The 20,036-nt window shown below is 34.0% G+C and overlaps 2 protein-coding genes across 2 annotated transcripts; both read left to right on the forward strand.

Moving 5' to 3' along the window:
• The first annotated feature begins 4,010 nt into the window (after positions 1 to 4,010).
• LOC143558523 (protein ABIL1-like) lies at positions 4,011 to 9,303 on the forward strand. The gene is made up of 10 exons (XM_077047349.1): positions 4,011 to 4,032; positions 6,175 to 6,257; positions 6,473 to 6,623; positions 6,980 to 7,079; positions 7,183 to 7,275; positions 7,829 to 7,913; positions 8,021 to 8,076; positions 8,158 to 8,264; positions 8,387 to 8,544; positions 8,634 to 9,303. Coding segments are annotated over exons 2-9 (735 nt in total). The 5' UTR covers positions 4,011 to 4,032; positions 6,175 to 6,255; the 3' UTR covers positions 8,528 to 8,544; positions 8,634 to 9,303.
• A 1,897-nt stretch (positions 9,304 to 11,200) lies between these two features.
• On the forward strand, positions 11,201 to 17,512 carry LOC143558524 (uncharacterized). Its single transcript, XM_077047350.1, has 14 exons — positions 11,201 to 11,711; positions 11,787 to 11,873; positions 12,241 to 12,350; positions 12,960 to 13,010; positions 13,087 to 13,258; positions 13,344 to 13,658; positions 13,787 to 13,987; positions 14,071 to 14,556; positions 14,706 to 14,915; positions 15,401 to 15,589; positions 15,665 to 15,828; positions 15,928 to 16,080; positions 16,164 to 16,242; positions 16,985 to 17,512. The coding sequence occupies exons 1-14, from the start codon at positions 11,376 to 11,378 to the stop codon at positions 17,441 to 17,443; spliced, it is 3,012 nt and encodes a 1,003-aa protein (XP_076903465.1). The 5' UTR covers positions 11,201 to 11,375; the 3' UTR covers positions 17,444 to 17,512.
• The last annotated feature ends 2,524 nt before the right edge of the window (positions 17,513 to 20,036 follow it).

A 20,036-nucleotide genomic window follows, 5' to 3' on the forward strand; every position in this document is an offset into this window, starting at 1 on the left:
ATACGTTAATACATTTTTTAAAAAATTACACCATAAAAATGAGCATTTTATTGTTTTTAATTTTGGGTATGGTATTGCTATAGTTTTTTTCAATTAAAAAAATTAACATGTTACATATAGGCGTTCACAATTCAGTTTTAAACGGTTTCTAAGTTAAATAGTGAGCTAAACCGTTGGTTGGATTTTTTTTCATTGAAAACGAAAACTAAAGCGTCGAAAATTTAAACTGGATCGTTACTAATGGTTTGGTTTCACGCATTGAGTTTCAATAATAAGTTTACAGTCCGGTCCGGTTTTATATTGCCTATTTTTGGTATAAACCGTAATCGAACTGTTTTCTATGGTTTGAACATTCAGATCCCATCATCCCGAACGGCACAAGAGTGGATCTGATACCACATGTAACATCCCAGCCTCTCGTACCACCAATATTGTCCGCTCTGCCCACGAAGAGCTCACGGATTTGTTTTTGGTTGCCCAAAACGCGTTGGTGATTGAAGAGACAGAACATTTACTTATGAACCAAGGATCTCTCTTTTCCACGGCCGATGTGGAATAGCCTAAGAGTGGGACAATGTTGTGTTTGCCAAGGGTGTTACATAAACGTTTTCAAGATCTTAAACGAACTTTGAACATCTGTAATTGTTACATGATTACTAGGATTTTGGTTTCCCGCAGCATCGCGCGGGCACCCGTCTAGTATATACATATGTGTAAATATTCAACACAATGTGTGAATAAATAAATTATTTACACGTGTAATTATATTGAATATTGAATATTTTATTAATGAGTCAAAATTTATTTGGTCAAGAATATTTTATTATTGAGTCAAAATTTATTTGGTCAAGACAGTAGCACCACTATAAACTAAAGTTCTGTATATAAGTTGAAGGCTATATGTGATTTAAAAAAAACTATAAACGTGAGTACGTTAACACATTTTCGATGAGATTTGTGGTTGAGAGAAAAATGGAGATTCCCATATTTTAAGGAGATTGAGAGAGGCACAGGTAGTTGGTTAAACATATGTCTTACTTCCGATAATACCCTTAATGTTTTAACTAATATCCATTATTTTGTACATATTTACAAAAATGCTATTATAATTTTTAGTCATTGATCAAATCATCCAATGGTTGAGATTAGTTCTCAAAGTTCTCATCAAATTTACTAGTTCTTAAATGATACTCACCCTATATATATATATATGAAACATTTCTTTTTAAAATTATCATTATCATTATTATCATCGTCATAAATAATATTATTATAAGCTTCATTATAAATTCATTTTCATAAAAACCGAACTCTTGATTTAAACCCGTCTTGTTTCTATATAATATTTGTTTAGGTATTTAAAAGCCCAAATAAAATAATATTATTTTATTTTAAATTATTAATTAAGTACGAGTCCCTAATCATTAACAAACTAATCGGTAACCCAATTAACAACCGAACCTTCTCGTCCAATGTTTCAATGTAATTTCAACTAAAGTTTAAGTTCATTAATATATTTTACTTATTCGTTTTCAATTAGCTTTCAAGTCGGATTCGTTCGTTTCGTTTACAAGCTTTCTAATTGTCGATCATTTATTATTTCCCGATTCGTCAATCGAGGTGAGTAATTTCATACCCCTTTTTCCATCTTCCGTTTTGGGGTGACATTTCATACTTATCAAACTAAATGCTTTATTTACTTGAATCTTTAAACCCACAAACGTGATTGCATACTTTACTTAAATAAATGCTCGATTTGGTGCTATATGCTTACATGCTTAAATGTTTATTGCTTAGGCGGGTAGCCACACTTGAATGCTAAACTTTGAATGCTAAGGCAGGTTGGCCTCACAAAATCCGATCTATTTGGCATCCCCTTATAGACGGTATCGCGATCCGGATCGAAATCCCGAGTCCATTTGTTATTCTCTTATGGAGGGTGTCGTTAATGTATTCTTATTAACGATAACTATTTTAGCATGAGGAGGGTAGCCTCATTGACACTATGATCCGAGTATACTTGGTTGTTACCATTTTGAAAGGGTCCGAACTATTTATCTTTTGCATATCTAAATTGTTGCTATTATTTATTGTTTTGTATACAAGTTTTGTGGCCTTTTATTACTATATACTTATATGCTCAAACTTATGAATTGCTCACTAACCTTTGTGTTGATAAACTTTATTTTATGAAATGTTACAGGTTTGACTTTTATTGACTCGAGGACTTGACGAAAACGTTACCAAGACTATTAGGATATTAGTGAAACGAACAATATAATTGCTAATTGTATTCAACTTGTTTGTGTAGACTAGATGTGTCGTTTATTGATTTGTTGAAATAAAATGAGTTAAATAAATATTGTCACTTTAAATAGTATCTTGTGTTTTGGGGCAATCGGTTGCACCCCGGCACGTTCCGCCACCTTTGGTCGGGGTGTTACACTGGGTTTGGTAAGACTCATACCCGTGAATTCGGGTCAAATTCATGAGAAACCTCTTTTTAAAAATCAAGCAATATGGTGGCTTCCATAAAAGAGGGAAGCAACCGCATCACGACACGTATGATTTTTGAGCTTTCGTTGATATTAGAGGTGGCAACTGGGTTGGGTTGGGTCGAAACGGGTCATGGGTCGGAATGGGTTAGGGTTGAAACGGGTTAGGGTCGAAACGAGTCACTTAAAAAAATGGTTGTTTTGGTTCGTGTCGGAACGGGTTAGGGTCAACAGATTCTGGTCAGAACGGGTCAAAACGAATTTCGGGTCAGTTTTTTTTTGGACCAACGAATCAGCGCGTTTTCAAAACGTTACAGCTCATTTAAACAACAAAAGCTCATTTAATCGATTTTTTCAGTTTGTTTCAACACTTAACAGCTCGTTTAAGCGATTTTGCAGTTCATTTCAGCGCCTAACAGCTCGTTTAAGCGATTTTGCAGTTCGTTTTAGCGCCTAACAGCTCGTTTAAGCAATTTTTCAGGTCGTTTCCGCGCTTAAAAGCTCGTTTAAGCGGTTTTTTTTAGTTCGTTTCAGCGCTTAACAGCTCGTTTAAGTGGTTTTTTCAGTTCGTTTCAGCACTTAACAACTTGTTTAAGCTATTTTTCACTTCGTTTCAGCACCTAACAGCTCGTTTTGACTAGTTTTGAAGCAATTCAGCAATAAAAACCAGTAGCTCAACTTGTTTTTGCCCGTTTCAACAAGTTACATAACCAATACTTCAAACAAACGTCTAAACTCGCCATTTGAAATTAATAACCATATATGAGCCGATGATATGAACGCCAAATCGAAACTTAATTTTGAAACATATACATAAATCAATCAAAATTGATTACCCAGAGATGAAGATGAATTGTAGTTCACGATGGCGAACGTCGGTGGTGGTGGTGATGAATTGTAGCTCACGGCGGCAAACGTCGGTGGTGGTGACGGATTGGTTGTCGCTTGTATGAAATGAAACCAACTGCCGGCTATAGAGAGGTGGTGTCTGGAAGAAGTAGTTGACCCGTGGGTTTTAGTGAGCAGATGAGTAGGTAACCCTAGCAACCCATTTTTTTTAATAACATCAACCCAATTTGACCCGGTTTAATAATCTCTATTTTTATAAATAACCCATTCTGACCCATTTAATTAAATTACGTAACCCATAAGGTTTTTAAAATAACCCAAACTGACCCAAATGAATAGATTTGGGTCAGGATTCCCCCCTAGTTTATATGTATAATAGATGATGTTTTTGCGTAACTTATAAACATTACTTTCACGTATCGCTTTTTCTAGAAGATACTTTCAAAGCATCATATGTTATATACCAAATCGCTTAAATGCACTTTGTTATACACCAAATCGCTTAAGTCTCTGTTCTCGCGTAATTGGAAAGAGGACTCGCGTTTTCTCCTCTAACTCCCAACTACCACTCAATACAATAAATACGAAGACAACCAACACACACACACACTTACTTCACCTCCGTTTACATTTTACGATCACCTACTACGCTACGCTAGGGAGCATTGGATTTGTTAAAGCTCTACAGGTATTCAATTCATTATTATTATTATTATTGTGTAGTATGAATTGGACGACTAGTAGGTGTTTCTGTTAAAATTAAGCCATAATTAATATATACACGCACGGAAGGAGTTTAGGTTCCTTTAATAAATCAACCAACACCAACATAAGCAAGCAATGCTCAGTCAGTCAGTCAGTCAGTCAGTTGTAGTAGTTACTAAAGCTCTGATCATGTGAGTGAGTAATTAAGTCAGTTGTAGCCTTCAATTTGCTTCTAAATTGAATGCCTCCTACGCTACTGCTGCTTTGGCTGTATTATTAAATATTAAGCATTTAACATATTCATTTTCACGCCTAAACTGTTTGGAGACAAGTTTGTTTATGTTCGTACGCTTAATAAATAATAAATCAACTAACACCAACAGAGGCCATGTGTTTGTTAATGTTTCTTCATTCACTTTTCTAATCTTCTCATATACATTTACTATAACACAAATATATTATGTGATTAATTTGTATGTAAATTAACATATGAATATAAATGTTAATAACATACCAACACATACTTGTGATGAACAAGTACTAACATCAGGGCACACAAAGGGTAATCAGGTCGATTTGTATGGAGTTAGTTATTATTGGACAGGGTTTGTTATATTCATTGATATTTACATATTGATCTTGGATTATGTTCTGTGAATATGACTTACCACTACACTAGTAGGTTTCTTTCTTATTAGTAGCTTAAGTGTGATGCGAATATATTGTAATATTAAAACCCTAACTAAGTCGGAGTTTAATCAGTTGCAGACGTGAATTTGGTTCAAAACTTGTGAATGGCTCTCATGATACTGGTGGTTTGTGTTAATAAACATTTAACATGTTCATGTGATGCCTGGGGCTGTAAACGAAGCTAACGAACTGTACTGTTCGTGAACTGTTCATCAGGAAGTTTGTTTATGTTCATTTAAAATTGAACTAACATGAACAAGGAATTTCGTTCGATTAACTAAATGAACGAACACGAGCAGAGGCCATGTTTGTCGAATTTTGTTCGATAATGTGTTCGTTTACATTCTTTTATGTTCATTAACGTTTGTTTATTAAAGGTTTTTAATTTTAATATTTTTAATGACTTTTCTATTCTTGTCGTATAGATTTAAGTAAAAATATTAACTATAAAACACACATATATAAGTATATTGTGTGATTTATTTATACGTAAATCAATATATGAATATGAATGTTAACAAAAACACCAACACAAACTTCGTAGCCAGACCGAACTGTTGACACCGACCATTCCTTTTTTTGTTAACAAGTACTAACATCAGGGCACACAAGGCTATCATTTAGTTATAGGATAGGGTTTGGTTTAAACTTGTGACTAGCTTGTACTGTTTTGGTAGTTTGGGTAATTTAACATTTTCACCAGGGATTTTCATCACACTTTAAGCCGTCAAGCATCATAGAACCAAATATATCTATAGTATAATCTCTCACAAATTTAATTGTAAGCTAATTAATACTAAAAAAACTACATGCTTTATGTGTATGAAAACAAATGTAGAAGTGGAAAATGTTTGCTGTTTGTTTAGTTCATAGACTATATGTTATAAGTGAGTAAACAAAACATTGTTTGTGCAATAAGATCATTAAATAAAATAAACTTATTTCTTTCCAGTTTCTATCACTTTGGTTGAAACCGATTTTTGTGGTGAAAACGTGGTTGTTTGTCCCTTAAGAAGAGGTGAATGGACTTGAAATTGAAATCTGGAGAGAAAAGAAATGAGGAAAATAGTGCACAGGACAATGCAAAAAGTATCCACTACATTATTTATTTTTCTCTCTAAATGCATACTGATTGTATATGCAATGCCGTTTGTTTTGGGATATGATGAGTCTTACTTAAGGTTTGTTGGTGTCAGATTGACATTGTTAATCTCAATGGCTTTTCTCTTGAAGTTTGCTGTTAGTGCTGAGTTATATCTTCGTGTATTGCTACTTGACCAATGTGTCATAACATACCCAACTTGTTAGTTTACCAAATATAGAGAGATGTGTTTTAAGCCTCTTACTGGCGATTGTTGGAGGTCGCTTTGTGATGCTGGAGTAATAGCTATTTTTGGTATTGCTAATCGACTTTAGTTGTTTTATCATGTTTTAGGAACTCAAAAACTTAAGGCCTCAGCTTTATTCGGCGGCAGAATATTGTGAAAAATCTTATCTGCACAGTGAACAAAAACAGATGTAAGAATCATCTCACTGATTACCTATCAAATTGAGAGCTTAGCCTCAGGGTCAATTGTATGAGTAATTTACTTTTCAAACTATCATATTTAACTTTTCATGGTAAACAAACTATTATTATTTATTAGAGTAATTCTTTTAGGATGTCGAATGAACATGTTTCCTCTTTTTGCAAAGTTTCAATCTAGAATCATCCATTTATATAAATTTTGCAGGGTCCTTGATAACCTGAAAGACTACGCCATTCGAGCCCTTGTAAATGCTGTTGACCATATTGGCACTGTTGCTTACAAACTCACAGACCTTGTGGACCAACAGACTTTAGAAATTTCATCAACAGAGTTACATGTTACATGTTTACAACAGGTTAGATATATTAATTTTTCTCCTAAGAGGTCTTTGATACAGCCATAATGTAGTTATTGACTTCTAAAACCATTGGTTTTCGTCTCTTGCTGCAAGCTAATCAGTAATCACCATTTAGTACAAAAATGTTAACAAAAGAAGAAACACTCTACAAGAATGGGGATTTTGGACAAAAAAAATTGCTGTTACAATACCTTTTTTTTTGCATCTTAATATCTTACTATCCATATTTTGTCCAAAATCACCTTATTTTGCAAGCTTTGCTGTATCTGTGGCATTAAAACAAGATCGTGTCAGTGGTTCAGAAAGTTAACCAACCTACATAGTATGACTATATCTTTTTTGTTGTTGTTAAGAAACTTCTTACATGCCAAACGTATACGGATAGAGAAGCTATTAGGCAGCAACAATTGTTAGCAGTTTTACCAAGTCATCACAAGCATTATATTTTACCCAGTAAGAATCTTATCTTTATATTGGAATACTTAAATAATGCTCATTGATCAACATGCAACAACTTAATGTTCCTTTTGGTACTGTGCCTTTTATTTCAAGCTAGATTCTGTCAACAAAAAGGTCCATTTTAGTCCACAGTTTCAAGCTGATGCCAGAGAAAGCCATCTTCAACCACGACCTTGTCAATTTACTTCAGGTAGCATATAGTCATATACTGCCTTCACCCATGAAAACTGCAACACTGTCTTTCTCAAGATAAATTTAAGTTAATATTACCTATTTGCCCATTAATGTTACTAAAAGTCAATTGATGGTATTGACTGTTGAAGTGGGTTCAAAAGATTACGTTAGTTTGTCATTGGTAAAAAAAAAGTTAGCTTTTGCACCATCTAAGTTGGCTTCTTGTTCCAAAAAAGTTAGCGTGACGGTTTGAATATAATGTTAGTGTGATGGTTATTTCTTCTTTTATATTTTACTTATTTCTCTAGAGTTTGCTGTTCCTGCAAACTATACTGTTTTTTGAGCATTTTCACAAGGTGAATTGCTAATTTTTCTAAAAAGTCAAGTATGGTGGATTAGAAAGTCAAACATTATAGTCAAACCCGCACCAATTGAAATAGTGTAACCCATAGTACCGAGGGAGGTCTTTCTCTTAAACCAGTAGATATTCCAGCATTAGAATTGTTCATAAAGTTGTAAGCATCTGAGTCCTATAATACATACGTACGTATACTTTGCGTTTAATCCAGGTACCCCAGCTGCAAATACTCTTTCTTGGCATTTAGCAACTGAAACCAAATCTACTTTGAAAGGGAGTTCACGGCCGTTGACGAGGTAATCCGCAATTTTTTCTATTCTCATATCATTGAGTAAACAGATTAAGGCCTGAAAAAACGAAATGGTAAATAACAAGATATTATTATGTTTTTTTACATTTGCAGCGTTGAAGATTCCAAAACTTCCCGCCGTAGTACTCCTACATCTGTTCACACATCAAGTATGCATGAGTTTACTTAATTTGCTATATTAGGTAGATGTTTGTTACTGGAAACTGAAATTTAAGTACTTGTCTATGTAGATTTTGAAGAGACAATGGGGAAAAGAGCATTAACAAGTCATCTTCAGTTGTCGAATGTAGGGGCCGCTTCAAGTTCAGCAATGCAGACACTTGGCATCACACAAAGGGTATGTCAAAATGAACAAAAACTATTATTATTTGAATGTTAGCTTCTGCACCGATTTTGTTTTGGTCCACAACCGAGAGGGTATTTTAGTCATTTGGTAATATGCAATTGATGGAATGACAGGATCTGGATGAGGGTCCCAAGCCAATGACACCGTTCCGATCATTTGATAACCCTAGGCGCACACCTGCTCACAGCAAGAGCCTGTTATCGGCTTTCTTTGTGAAGCAAAAGACTAGCAAACAATTGAAAGGATCGGCTTAATAGTATCCAAATGCAAGGTACAAAAAGGGTTTAAATTGAGTCACCCGCAGCATTTTATTTTGTTTGCATTTAAGTTGATTCGTATTAATATAAATAATTTGAACAGTGTGTAGGATCAGGAATGCAGCAGAAGTAGTCAGTATCGGTAAGTATGGTTGTAGCGTGGAGTTGTATATGTTGTAAGAAACACTTAAATGTGTGTAATAAATAGGACTTACCCGTTCTTTCCTCTTTGATTCTGAATTCTGATTGATGAGAGTAAAGCAAGCATACATTCATACAATGCATCTTATTCATATTAGATCATCATATAACGTCATCGACGCAACAAAAACTGCGTTTGTATCGAACCAATTATGCCGCTTAGGGGACTTTTTCATTATAATCATAAGTTGACCTGGCCTTTTATGCAACAGCTGAAGACCAAAAACATTCATTTAAAAACTACTGTAAAATAGAATGCTCAAGTTAAACCTATTCTCTACATCTGGATGTCCTTTTAATGCAACTAGAAGAGTGCTTGTGCAATGCGACGTGAGCGCAAACACTGCAAGTCATGTAACATGTTAAATTTTTCCCAATTACAAACGAAGAGAAATTATAGTGGTATCATATTTAGTTGCTCTTACATGTAGCTTTTTTTCTTCTTATTTTTGAATAACTACCTTTGATCCAACATATTTCTTTGAAATAATTGTCATTTTCAAACTTATTAATTAAGATTCTCTTTATATTTATAACCATACTCAATAGAAAAATTAAAGCACATTAACTAATGTAAAGCTTTCTATTAAGCCCGGAAATAAAGGGGAAATACAAAACCCACAAAATGGGCTCTAAAATGGAGATGAACAGACCAACGTGAACAAAACAAACTAGTTATAAACCATGAGCATTGCGTCGGAAAATTGACGAAAATTTGGTTGGTATTAGTTAAGTTCATTACAGTATAATATTGACACAAACACTAAACCAAAAGAGTAAGTCAATAAGCGACTAAAATAGTATCAACACCCGCATAGCTAATCATAAAAGAATAAACACCTAAAATAATACCGGCACTCGTATAATTTAATATATAAAAAAAGGTAAACGGCCAAAATAGTATCGACAACGTATATACGATAAAAAGAATAAACCGCAATATAATATCAACACCACTCATGTAACTTTTAAAAAACTAGTTTTTCTACACGCCGGGCCAGGTCGGATATGCTTATGTACCGGTCGCATTATTGCAACTAGTCAACGCGAATTCAGCTAATATCAATTATGTTCGTTATAGTATAGGCACAGTGGGTAAACCTAAGCATTAAAATCTATGAAATAAGTTCTTCAAATTAACTTATAAACAAATAAAATATTTAAAACGATGTTTATTCGGTCGGTAAAACCCGAAAAAAACCCAAACGTTGTTGGTGCCTAACGTTGGGGCGGTGAGTCGGTAAAACCGGGAAGCTGGTACAACTCGAGCATTGTGGCAGTGAGTCGATGTGAATTCGGTCGGTTTCAATTACGTTCATCACAATACCGGAATCAAAACAAAAATGTTGGCAAAATCCGGTCTTTGGTAAAACCCCAGCTTAATTGTCCCTTGTGTTGCGGCTTTGAGTCGGTAAAATCCGAGCGTTGTCGATCCCGGATGTTGAGACGACACGAACAATCGTTTAATTAAAAAAAACAAAAAAAACACTATAAATTATATGGTCCAATTAGATGCTGTCAAATGGACCAATAATGTTCCAACGTCGCCAAAGTTCTTGTTTGTTATATATATAATTAATGCCTAAAATAATATAAGCATATTTGTATTTCTTATGATAAAAAATAACATATTTAAGAAAATAAAAATTGTTGAAATGGCACACCTAAGACTACTACATGGACCAATAGGATTCTTGCGCTTGCATCTACGTTTTATTTTAAGCTTTAAGTATATTATAACATGATTTATTCAAACTCTTGTGTATGTATAAAGTATAAAACGGAGGCCGGATAATACAATGGCAAAAGGCACTCAATACGTCTGCGTTCACGGACAGTGTTGGGTAGTCCAAGCCCACTCACTATTTTATGTTTCGGGAAAACCGGCCGCCCGGGCTTATTATGGTCAAACCAATTGTGATCAGATTAAAACTTGAGAGTTGAGGCATTGCAGTTTCTAGCTCGAATTTTCAATTACCCTCCAATATCAATTGAACTAAAGCAGATTTGTCAATTGTTATTAATCTAATTACGTGCAAGAAAAATAAAAAGTTTTAATTAAATAACTTAAAACTATATCTTCAACATATTTATTAAAAGTATAATAAAACTTAGCAAATATATACATAAATTAAATAACTTTTAGAAACACTGAAGTTAACATGGATTCGGTATGGTGTAGTGATAGAAAGCTGAGGTTTTCAATATTTCGATGGAGACAAGGTTCAATCCTCACAAATAATACTTAAGACATTTAAAGGCTTAACTTGGGCCAGCTAGCTGTAAGGTGGTCTTTTTTCATTAGGTCACAATTTACAAGTATCTAAACAATTATCTGTATGTTGGGCTGACAAAAGAAAAACATGGACCCTGCACACAGTAAATTCACACTTGGAATTAAAAGAAAAAAAAAAGTTTTACAAACAGCCATAAAATAATATAAAATCATTACATTCATTCAATCTGCATAATAATATTTACTTGATAATCACCCACGGAATAATAATAATAATAATAAGTGATGAGAAGAGAAGAAGACGAGTTGACCTCAAATCTGAAGCAGTAATAATAATAATAATCAAGATCTGGTGATTGGAAGGCAATTAGAATAGAAAAAGTTAGTTACTTGTGATCTGGGAATTAAATGGGTGGTTGTTTAAAACCCTTACCCGTATTTGAGAAAAGATTGAGCATTCTAAAGAAGATTGATTACTTGCAATGGGTGTCTGTTTTGGCTGTATTCATCTTCTTCATGTTCTTGTTTCAGCTCTTTCTGCCTCTCTCCGATGACGATTTCTTCATACAAGATCATCATTTCGATATTCAACAACAAATTGCTGCTTTGGATTTTGGTCAGGATGTGCCCACCAACTGTTTGATCAAATTCCTCACTGAAGAAAAAAATAATATTAATGTTTCTTTTGCTGGCTCAAAATTAACACTCACTAGGTTTGGGAATAGAATGCCTAACCTTGCTTTGGTGAGTGAGTACTAATGATAATAATTAATGATATTGTTTGTGCGTTTGAGTTTTATTATAGGGTTCCATTTGCAGGTTTTTGCAGATATGCTGGTTGACCCACACCAGATATTGATGCTCACTCTTGCAGCTGCTTTAAGGGAAATTGGATATCAACTTGAGGTATTTACTTTTATAATATTATTACTGGTTGAGGCCATTGATTGAGCCGAGTTTGTATATAAATTTTTCATCAAACTTGTTTTTTAGCTTATGCTTGTATGAGATTACAAAGGTCGGTGTCTTATTATTTCCCGTGTTTGGATGTGCATTTTCAGAGTGATTATAATGATTTGAAGAATCAGAATTATATAATCAAGATAATTAACTTGCATATAGGTTAAAAACTTATATAACTTCTTCAGTTATTTGTATTCATGTGTTAATCTTGTGAGGAAATCGACTGCCTTTTGAGTGTAGTACTAGTGTTGTTAAAAAGGAGTGGTTAAAAAGCTAATTTACACATCCACGTGGTTAACTTCTTGTGCAGGTTTACTCACTCGAAGACGGGCCTGTTCACCATATTTGGAGAACTAGTGGAGTTCCGGTCCATATTATTGACGCTAGTGATAAATCAGGCATTATGATCGACTGGTTAAAGTATGTTTATTTTCTCTCTATACTGTATTATCTTAGTTCATGAAGTTTTGTATAAGTAGTACGGGTTTGGTCTGAAAAACTAACTGAACCACCCGTGATTGGTCCCAACTGTTTTGAATTGGACCAAACCGAACCAAACTCTTGTTTCATTATACATACATAATTTTTCACTGTGCGACTAGTGCGGTAAAAGAATCGAATATCTGTCGAGGATCGATATTTGAGATATCAATTATTGCGGTGGGATGTCGGTAATTTTAAAATCATGCAGAATTTATATATATGCATGTATAAACATGTAAACATATATAATATTAATAGTAATATAAAAATTGTCAATATTTGAAACATAATCTAATCGTAAGCCGTGAACTATCAGTCAAATATCAACCAAGGCATCCGAAATATCAGTCAAATATCGGTCAATATCGCCAATAATGTCCGTACTGATATTCTGACCGGTATTTGAACCGATATTTTGCTTGGGACCGATATCCCACCGTTATATCGCCAATATGAACTCCATAGATTTTTCTGTTATATATAAATGATTGTACCACAAGATAATGATCAACTTTGTGTTTTTAACAATTTTGTATAATCTTGTAGCTATGATGGAGTACTCGTGAACTCTCTTGCAGCAAAGGATGTCATTTCATTGTATGTGGACATATTTGTGTTCATTTTTTACAAGACAGTTTTATTTCTTACAAGACCCTGAATTTAGTTGTTACAGCCTTTTGCAGGAGCCGTTTAAATCCGTACCTCTTATATGGACTGTCCATGAAAAAACACTCGCCATACGTGCTGCAAGATACATCTCTAATGGCCAGGCTGAGTTGATTGATGATTGGAAAGCAATTTTTAATCGGTCTAAAGTTGTTGTCTTCCCAAATTATGCCCTACCGGTATGTATAAGTTAATCTCTTTAATGGTTTTGTCATATGGCTTCGTATCTTATATATAAATTTTTTTTATCTTACTCATTTTCAGATGTTTTATGCTTCATTTGATGCTGGAAACTATTTTGTGGTACCTGGAACTCCTGTAACATGCAAAGTAGATAACCCAACGGTCATTCATGACGAAAATGCGCGTGTAAATATGAATATAGGAATTGATGATTTTGTTGTCGGTATAGTGGGTAGTGAGTTTCTGTATAAAGGAATATGGCTGGAGCATGCTCTTGTTTTAAAGGCTTTATTGCCACTTTTGGCCAAGTTTCCTGTTGGTGATTCCTCAACTCCTTGTATCAAGATTATAGTTTTCAGTCAAGATTTAACAAGTAATTACAGTGCAGCCATGGAGGTAAAAATGTTTACTTTTTTTTTTCTACTTGTTTTCTTAGTCCCTCATATTTTTAAAGTTAAAGTTACTTGGGTGGTTTTTACATATTCTTTATTTAACCAATTTGATGTTAATGTTTATTCTTGTAGGAAATTGCCTCAAACCTTAATTACCCTAGGGGAACTGTGAAGCATGTTGCCATTAATGAAGATACTAGTGTTCTAGACATAGCGGATATTGTAATATACGGGTCATTCCTAGAAGAACAATCTTTCCCAGACATTCTGATAAAGGCAATGTGTCTTGAGAAACCAATAGTTGCTCCTGAGCTATCAATTATCAAGAAACATGTAAAAGCTACAATCTTTCATCCTTTGACTTCCATTGTCATACTTCTATTTCTGAAAACTAATAATTTGATAACACGTTTCAGGTCAATGATGGGATAGATGGCTATCTTTTTCCAAAAGAGAATATTAAGGATTTGACACGGGTACTGCTGCAAGTGGTGTCTGAAGGAAAACTATCGTCTCTGGCTCGTAATATTGCATTAACGGGTAAAAATACTGCTAAAAACATGATGGTTTTGGAATCTGTTGAAGGGTATGCTTCATTGATAGAAAACATCATGAAACTTCCTTCTGAAGTCGCATCTCCGAGGTCAATATCGGAAATTCCTTCGGATACCAAAACAGAATGGCAATGGCATCTTTTTGAGGCTATTGCAGATCATGGATATGTTAATAGAACTTTGAAGATTCACCATTTCTTAGATCAGGTTGAAAGTCAATGGAATCGTACTCTAAAAGAACAGAGTTCGGGTGCTATTCCAGCCAATGATACATTTGTTTACAGTTTATGGGAAGAAGAAAAAAGAAATCAGATCATGAAAGCTAGAAAGGCAAGAGAAGATGATGAGGTAATGAAAAAAAAAGAGTTATTTTTTATCCATGGTTTTTTTTCCTGTCACCATTAAAGTTGCAAAATTGCTATCTTGGTAATTTTTATGTGAAACTATTTACTTGCTTACTCATATATTTACAAAGAACTGATGACATTGGTTTGCAGCTGAGGGATAGAAGTGAGCAATCAAAGGGAACATGGGAGGAAGTATACAAAAATTCAAAGAAAGCCGACAGAAGTAAGAATGATTTGCATGAGAGGGATGAGGGAGAACTCGAAAGGACGGGTCAACCATTATGCATCTATGAACCATACTTTGGTCAAGGATCTTGGCCTTTTCTGCACCAAAAATCATTATATCGTGGTATTGGTCTTGTAAGTCACTCTGTTTTCATTACTCATTTATAAAACCTATTGGACTTTGCATCTAGATTTGTGTTTTTCTTGCGTGGTTATGTTTCCTCTTGCCTATTTTAAAATCATTTTATGTAAAAATCCAGTCTTAAGGCTATTTTAGTGTAAAAAGAGAGAAATAATATGTTAATTTAGTGCAGTACATGGAAAAGAATATCTCGGTGTCGAAATCGTTCTAAAGTTTGGTCAAGTATTGTTTCTTTACTTTGTAGGCAGGATGTAAGGTTTCTTGCATGGTTACATTTTTTATTTATTTTATCTGTTTATTTATTTATTTATTTATTTATTTATTTATATATGGTTTAAGTCAAATTGTATAGGTTTCAGTTTGTTGGTCATATGTTGGCTTATCTTTAGTGTAGTGTTATAGGGATGAATATAAAGTAAAAAAAAATAATTTTCTAGTATTTTTAAGCTAAACATTTACCAATATGATGATACCGCAGTCCACAAAGGGCCTAAGACCAAGAAAAGACGACATTGACGCACCTTCTCGCCTTGCCCTTCTAAACACACCGTATTACCGGGACACCCTCAGTGATTTTGGAGCTTTTTTTGCCATTGCTAACCGTATTGACCGCATACACAAGAACTCTTGGATTGGGTTCTCATCATGGCGAGCTACAGCCAGGAAGGCAAGTTAGTTTTTTAAACAATCTCTCAAGTCACCGTTTTTATACTAAACACGTCAATCTTGTTATAAAAAGCAGGAATCTTTATCAGGAAAGGCTGAGGTTGCTTTAGTAGAAGATATTGAAGCTCAGAGACACGGTGATGCCGTCTACTTTTGGGTTCGTATGGATACAGACCCAAGAAACCCTACACAACACGACTTTTGGTCTTTTTGTGATTCGATAAATGCCGGTAATTGCAAGTAAGGATCTTGAACTTACATCAGGAACAAATCACTTTCTTTAAATCTCATGCATCCATTAACTATCGTTTGATTCATCTTATGTATGATTGGTACAAGGTTTGCATTCTCGGAAGCTTTCAAGAAAATGTATGGGATAAACAATAACTCGACAGTTATACCTCCGATGCCCGCAGATGGAGATACATGGTCTGTCATGCATAGTTGGGCCATGCCAACAAAATCTTTCCTTGAGTTTGTAATGTTCTCAAGGTTAGTTTGTGGATCGGTTTTGAATTATACAAAGACATTAGATTTAAGCAGTGAACAAATTCATATTTCAATGATGTTTGCAGAATGTTTGTCGATGCATTAGACGCACAAGTGTATGAAGAGCATCTCCGGAGTGGTTTGTGCTACCTAAGTCTGTCCAAGGTATGTTTTTCTTCAGTCGTTTATTGACAACGGTCAAACAAGAGAAAAAAAAGGTTCCAAATTGGATGGTTTACACTAGGGGTGTTCTTTGGGTTTCGGGTTTTTCAGGTTGGTTCTTCGGGTTTTAAAGTGTTAAATCTTGACCCGAAACCCAACCCAAATCACTCACGGGTTTTTTGGGTTTGTGTTTGGGTTAATCGGGTTTTGAGTACTTTAGAAAACAAATAAAAATAAAAAAACTACAATGCTAAAATTGAACAACATATTCTTCTTTGCTCGTAACGTAAATAACTAAATAATAAACCAGCATAACCTGATAAAACAATTCAAAATAAAAGTGAAACAAAATCCAACTATAATCGCCTTCAATCAGGCCTGATTTGGTTGTTCGATTACGGTTGCTATTAGTCATAAACTGAAAACATAAATTAACAATAAACAGTCGATCCATAATAGGTGGAATGACAACAGTCAATTAGGGCTAGATTCGGTCTGATAACTTTAGTGGCTAACGCTTAGTCTATTATACCTAAAAATACATTTATTTGGTTTTAAAATTAAAGAGTTTATTCGGGTTGACCCAAAACCCATAAGTCAGACCCAAGAACCAACCCGAATTACTTCGGTTTGGGTTCGGGTTCGGGTTAGTATTTTCTCGGGTTTGGGTACAGGTTTTATCGGGTTGGGTTTTGGGTAAAAGTGACAGCCCAAGTTTACGCTTACACTTGTGGTTTCTTGGCAGGACAAGAAGTGCTACTCTCGGGTTCTGGAGGTTGTTATAAACGTTTGGGCGTATCACAATGCGAGAAGAATGGTGTACATAAATCCAAACACGGGAGCAATGCAAGAACAACATGGTTTCAAGAAACGAGCTGGCAAAATGTGGGTCAAATGGTTTGATTACAACACCCTCAAGGCCATGGATGAAGATCTTGCTGAGGAAGCCGATTCGGACCACCCTGGAAGGCGGTGGTTATGGCCTGCAACCGGTGAGGTTTTCTGGCAAGGTGTGTATGAAAAAGAAAGGATCCGATCGAGAAAAGAGAAAGAAAACAAGAAACTGAAAACCCGAGCCAAGATTCAGAGAATCAAGAACCGGACACACCAGAAAGTGATCGGGAAGTATGTTAAACCGCCACCCGAGAAAGAGACGGGTACACACACAAATCATACAGTGGCAGCAGCAAGGCTTTTGAGGTAGCTAAGGTGATAGCTTACTGTTGATTAACAATGTAGTTGTAGCTTCAATTCTTTGTGAAAAATATAACCTTTTTTTTCTTCCTTTTTGGATGAAATGAGATGAGATGAGATGAGATGAGATGAGATGCATAGGGGTTTTATTCACTGGTTTTGTATGTAAATTGCCTCCTTTTTGATGATGATGATGATGATGATGATGATGATGATAATGATTGTTTTTTAATAGAAAGGGTATTTTGGTAAAAGGTAACCATTTAGGGTAGTTATACCAAGTCGTTTTTAGTTTCCATAATTTTCTCCTTGTGTTATTATTATTTTAGTTTCAAAACTCTTACCTTTTTATTCATAAATCGATTTTATATGATTTTTTTTACCGGAATCTAGTTAATGACCGCTGACTTTTTTCAATTAAATTGTCATGTGTGCCATTCTGAAACAAACTAAAGTTATTTAGTGACATTTTATACAATTTTCATTAGAAGTTCATCAAAACGAAATTCTTTAACACCATAATTTCATCTAGTAAAATGCATATATGTAATTCTTTTAATTTTGTAGATTGAAAAATAACATCAAGGAAAATGCATATATGTAAATTTTCAATTATGTATATTTTTGTTTAATATACATATATGTAATTTGTAGCATCTTACTTTGTTTTACATATGTGTAACATTGTTTTTTACATGAGTATAAGTTAAATCTATACTATATATAATGTATGAAACATGGGCAAATTAAGACACATACATTTTAAGTAATTCACAACTTGTAAAGCTTAAGGTATATCTTCTATAGCATGTAAGATAGGGACAAACTTGTCCATTAGAAAATATACATGAAAAAAGTTATAACATTGCCCCCTCATCTTTACTTAACTTGTGTATGTTTTAAAATTTATTACAACTTTGAACCTTCATCTTTAACTATGTATTCTTTTTTAGTTTAATTGTAACCAACTTCCCACCAACGATTTTCCAACGGCCGTAACTTTTTCATACGTTAATACATTTTTTAAAAAATTACACCATAAAAATGAGCATTTTATTGTTTTTAATTTTGGGTATGGTATTGCTATAGTTTTTTTCAATTAAAAAAATTAACATGTTACATATAGGCGTTCACAATTCAGTTTTAACGGTTTCTAAGTTAAATAGTGAGCTAAACCGTTGGTTGGATTTTTTTTCATTGAAAACGAAAACTAAAGCGTCGAAAATTTAAACTGGATCGTTACTAATGGTTTGGTTTCACGCATTGAGTTTCAATAATAAGTTTACAGTCCGGTCCGGTTTTATATGGCCTATTTTTGGTATAAACCGTAATCGAACTGTTTTCTATGGTTTGAACATTCAGATCCCATCATCCCGAACGGCACAAGAGTGGATCTGATACCACATGTAACATCCCAGCCTCTCGTACCACCAATATTGTCCGCTCTGCCCACGAAGAGCTCACGGATTTGTTTTTGGTTGCCCAAAACGCGTTGGTGATTGAAGAGACAGAACATTTACTTATGAACCAAGGATCTCTCTTTTCCACGGCCGATGTGGAATAGCCTAAGAGTGGGACAATGTTGTGTTTGCCAAGGGTGTTACATAAACGTTTTCAATATCTTAAACGAACTTTGAACATCTGTAATTGTTACATGATTACTAGGATTTTGGTTTCCCGCAGCATCGCGCGGGCACCCGTCTAGTATATACATATGTGTAAATATTCAACACAATGTGTGAATAAATAAATTATTTACACGTGTAATTATATTGAATATTGAATATTTTATTAATGAGTCAAAATTTATTTGGTCAAGAATATTTTATTATTGAGTCAAAATTTATTTGGTCAAGACAGTAGCACCACTATAAACTAAAGTTCTGTATATAAGTTGAAGGCTATATGTGATTTAAAAAAAACTATAAACGTGAGTACGTTAACACATTTTCGATGAGATTTGTGGTTGAGAGAAAAATGGAGATTCCCATATTTTAAGGAGATTGAGAGAGGCACAGGTAGTTGGTTAAACATATGTCTTACTTCCGATAATACCCTTAATGTTTTAACTAATATCCATTATTTTGTACATATTTACAAAAATGCTATTATAATTTTTAGTCATTGATCAAATCATCCAATGGTTGAGATTAGTTCTCAAAGTTCTCATCAAATTTACTAGTTCTTAAATGATACTCACCCTATATATATATATATGAAACATTTCTTTTTAAAATTATCATTATCATTATTAACATCGTCATAAATAATATTATTATAAGCTTCATTATAAATTCATTTTCATAAAAACCGAACTCTTGATTTAAACCCGTCTTGTTTCTATATAATATTTGTTTAGGTATTTAAAAGCCCAAATAAAATAATATTATTTTATTTTAAATTATTAATTAAGTACGAGTCCCTAATCATTAACAAACTAATCGGTAACCCAATTAACAACCGAACCTTCTCGTCCAATGTTTCAATGTAATTTCAACTAAAGTTTAAGTTCATTAATATATTTTACTTATTCGTTTTCAATTAGCTTTCAAGTCGGATTCGTTCGTTTCGTTTACAAGCTTTCTAATTGTCGATCATTTATT

This window comes from Bidens hawaiensis, unplaced genomic scaffold (genome assembly GCF_021521415.1).
Source record: "Bidens hawaiensis isolate Kalapana, Puna unplaced genomic scaffold, B.hawaiensis_p1.1 tig00019553_1, whole genome shotgun sequence".
In the NCBI taxonomy this organism is placed as follows: Eukaryota; Viridiplantae; Streptophyta; class Magnoliopsida; order Asterales; family Asteraceae; genus Bidens; species Bidens hawaiensis.

Bases quoted from the DNA above. Each gene is read 5' to 3' on its own strand.
- LOC143558524 (XM_077047350.1), top strand. From the start codon at position 11,376: ATGGGTGGTTGTTTAAAACCCTTACCCGTATTTGAGAAAAGATTGAGC. The intron at 11,874-12,240 runs GTATTTACTTTT...CTTCTTGTGCAG, and splicing joins AAATTGGATATCAACTTGAG to GTTTACTCACTCGAAGACGG. The intron at 13,259-13,343 runs GTATGTATAAGT...ACTCATTTTCAG, and splicing joins TCCCAAATTATGCCCTACCG to ATGTTTTATGCTTCATTTGA.
- LOC143558523 (XM_077047349.1), top strand. The intron at 8,077-8,157 runs GTATGCATGAGT...TTGTCTATGTAG, and splicing joins TACATCTGTTCACACATCAA to ATTTTGAAGAGACAATGGGG. The intron at 8,265-8,386 runs GTATGTCAAAAT...ATGGAATGACAG, and splicing joins CACTTGGCATCACACAAAGG to GATCTGGATGAGGGTCCCAA.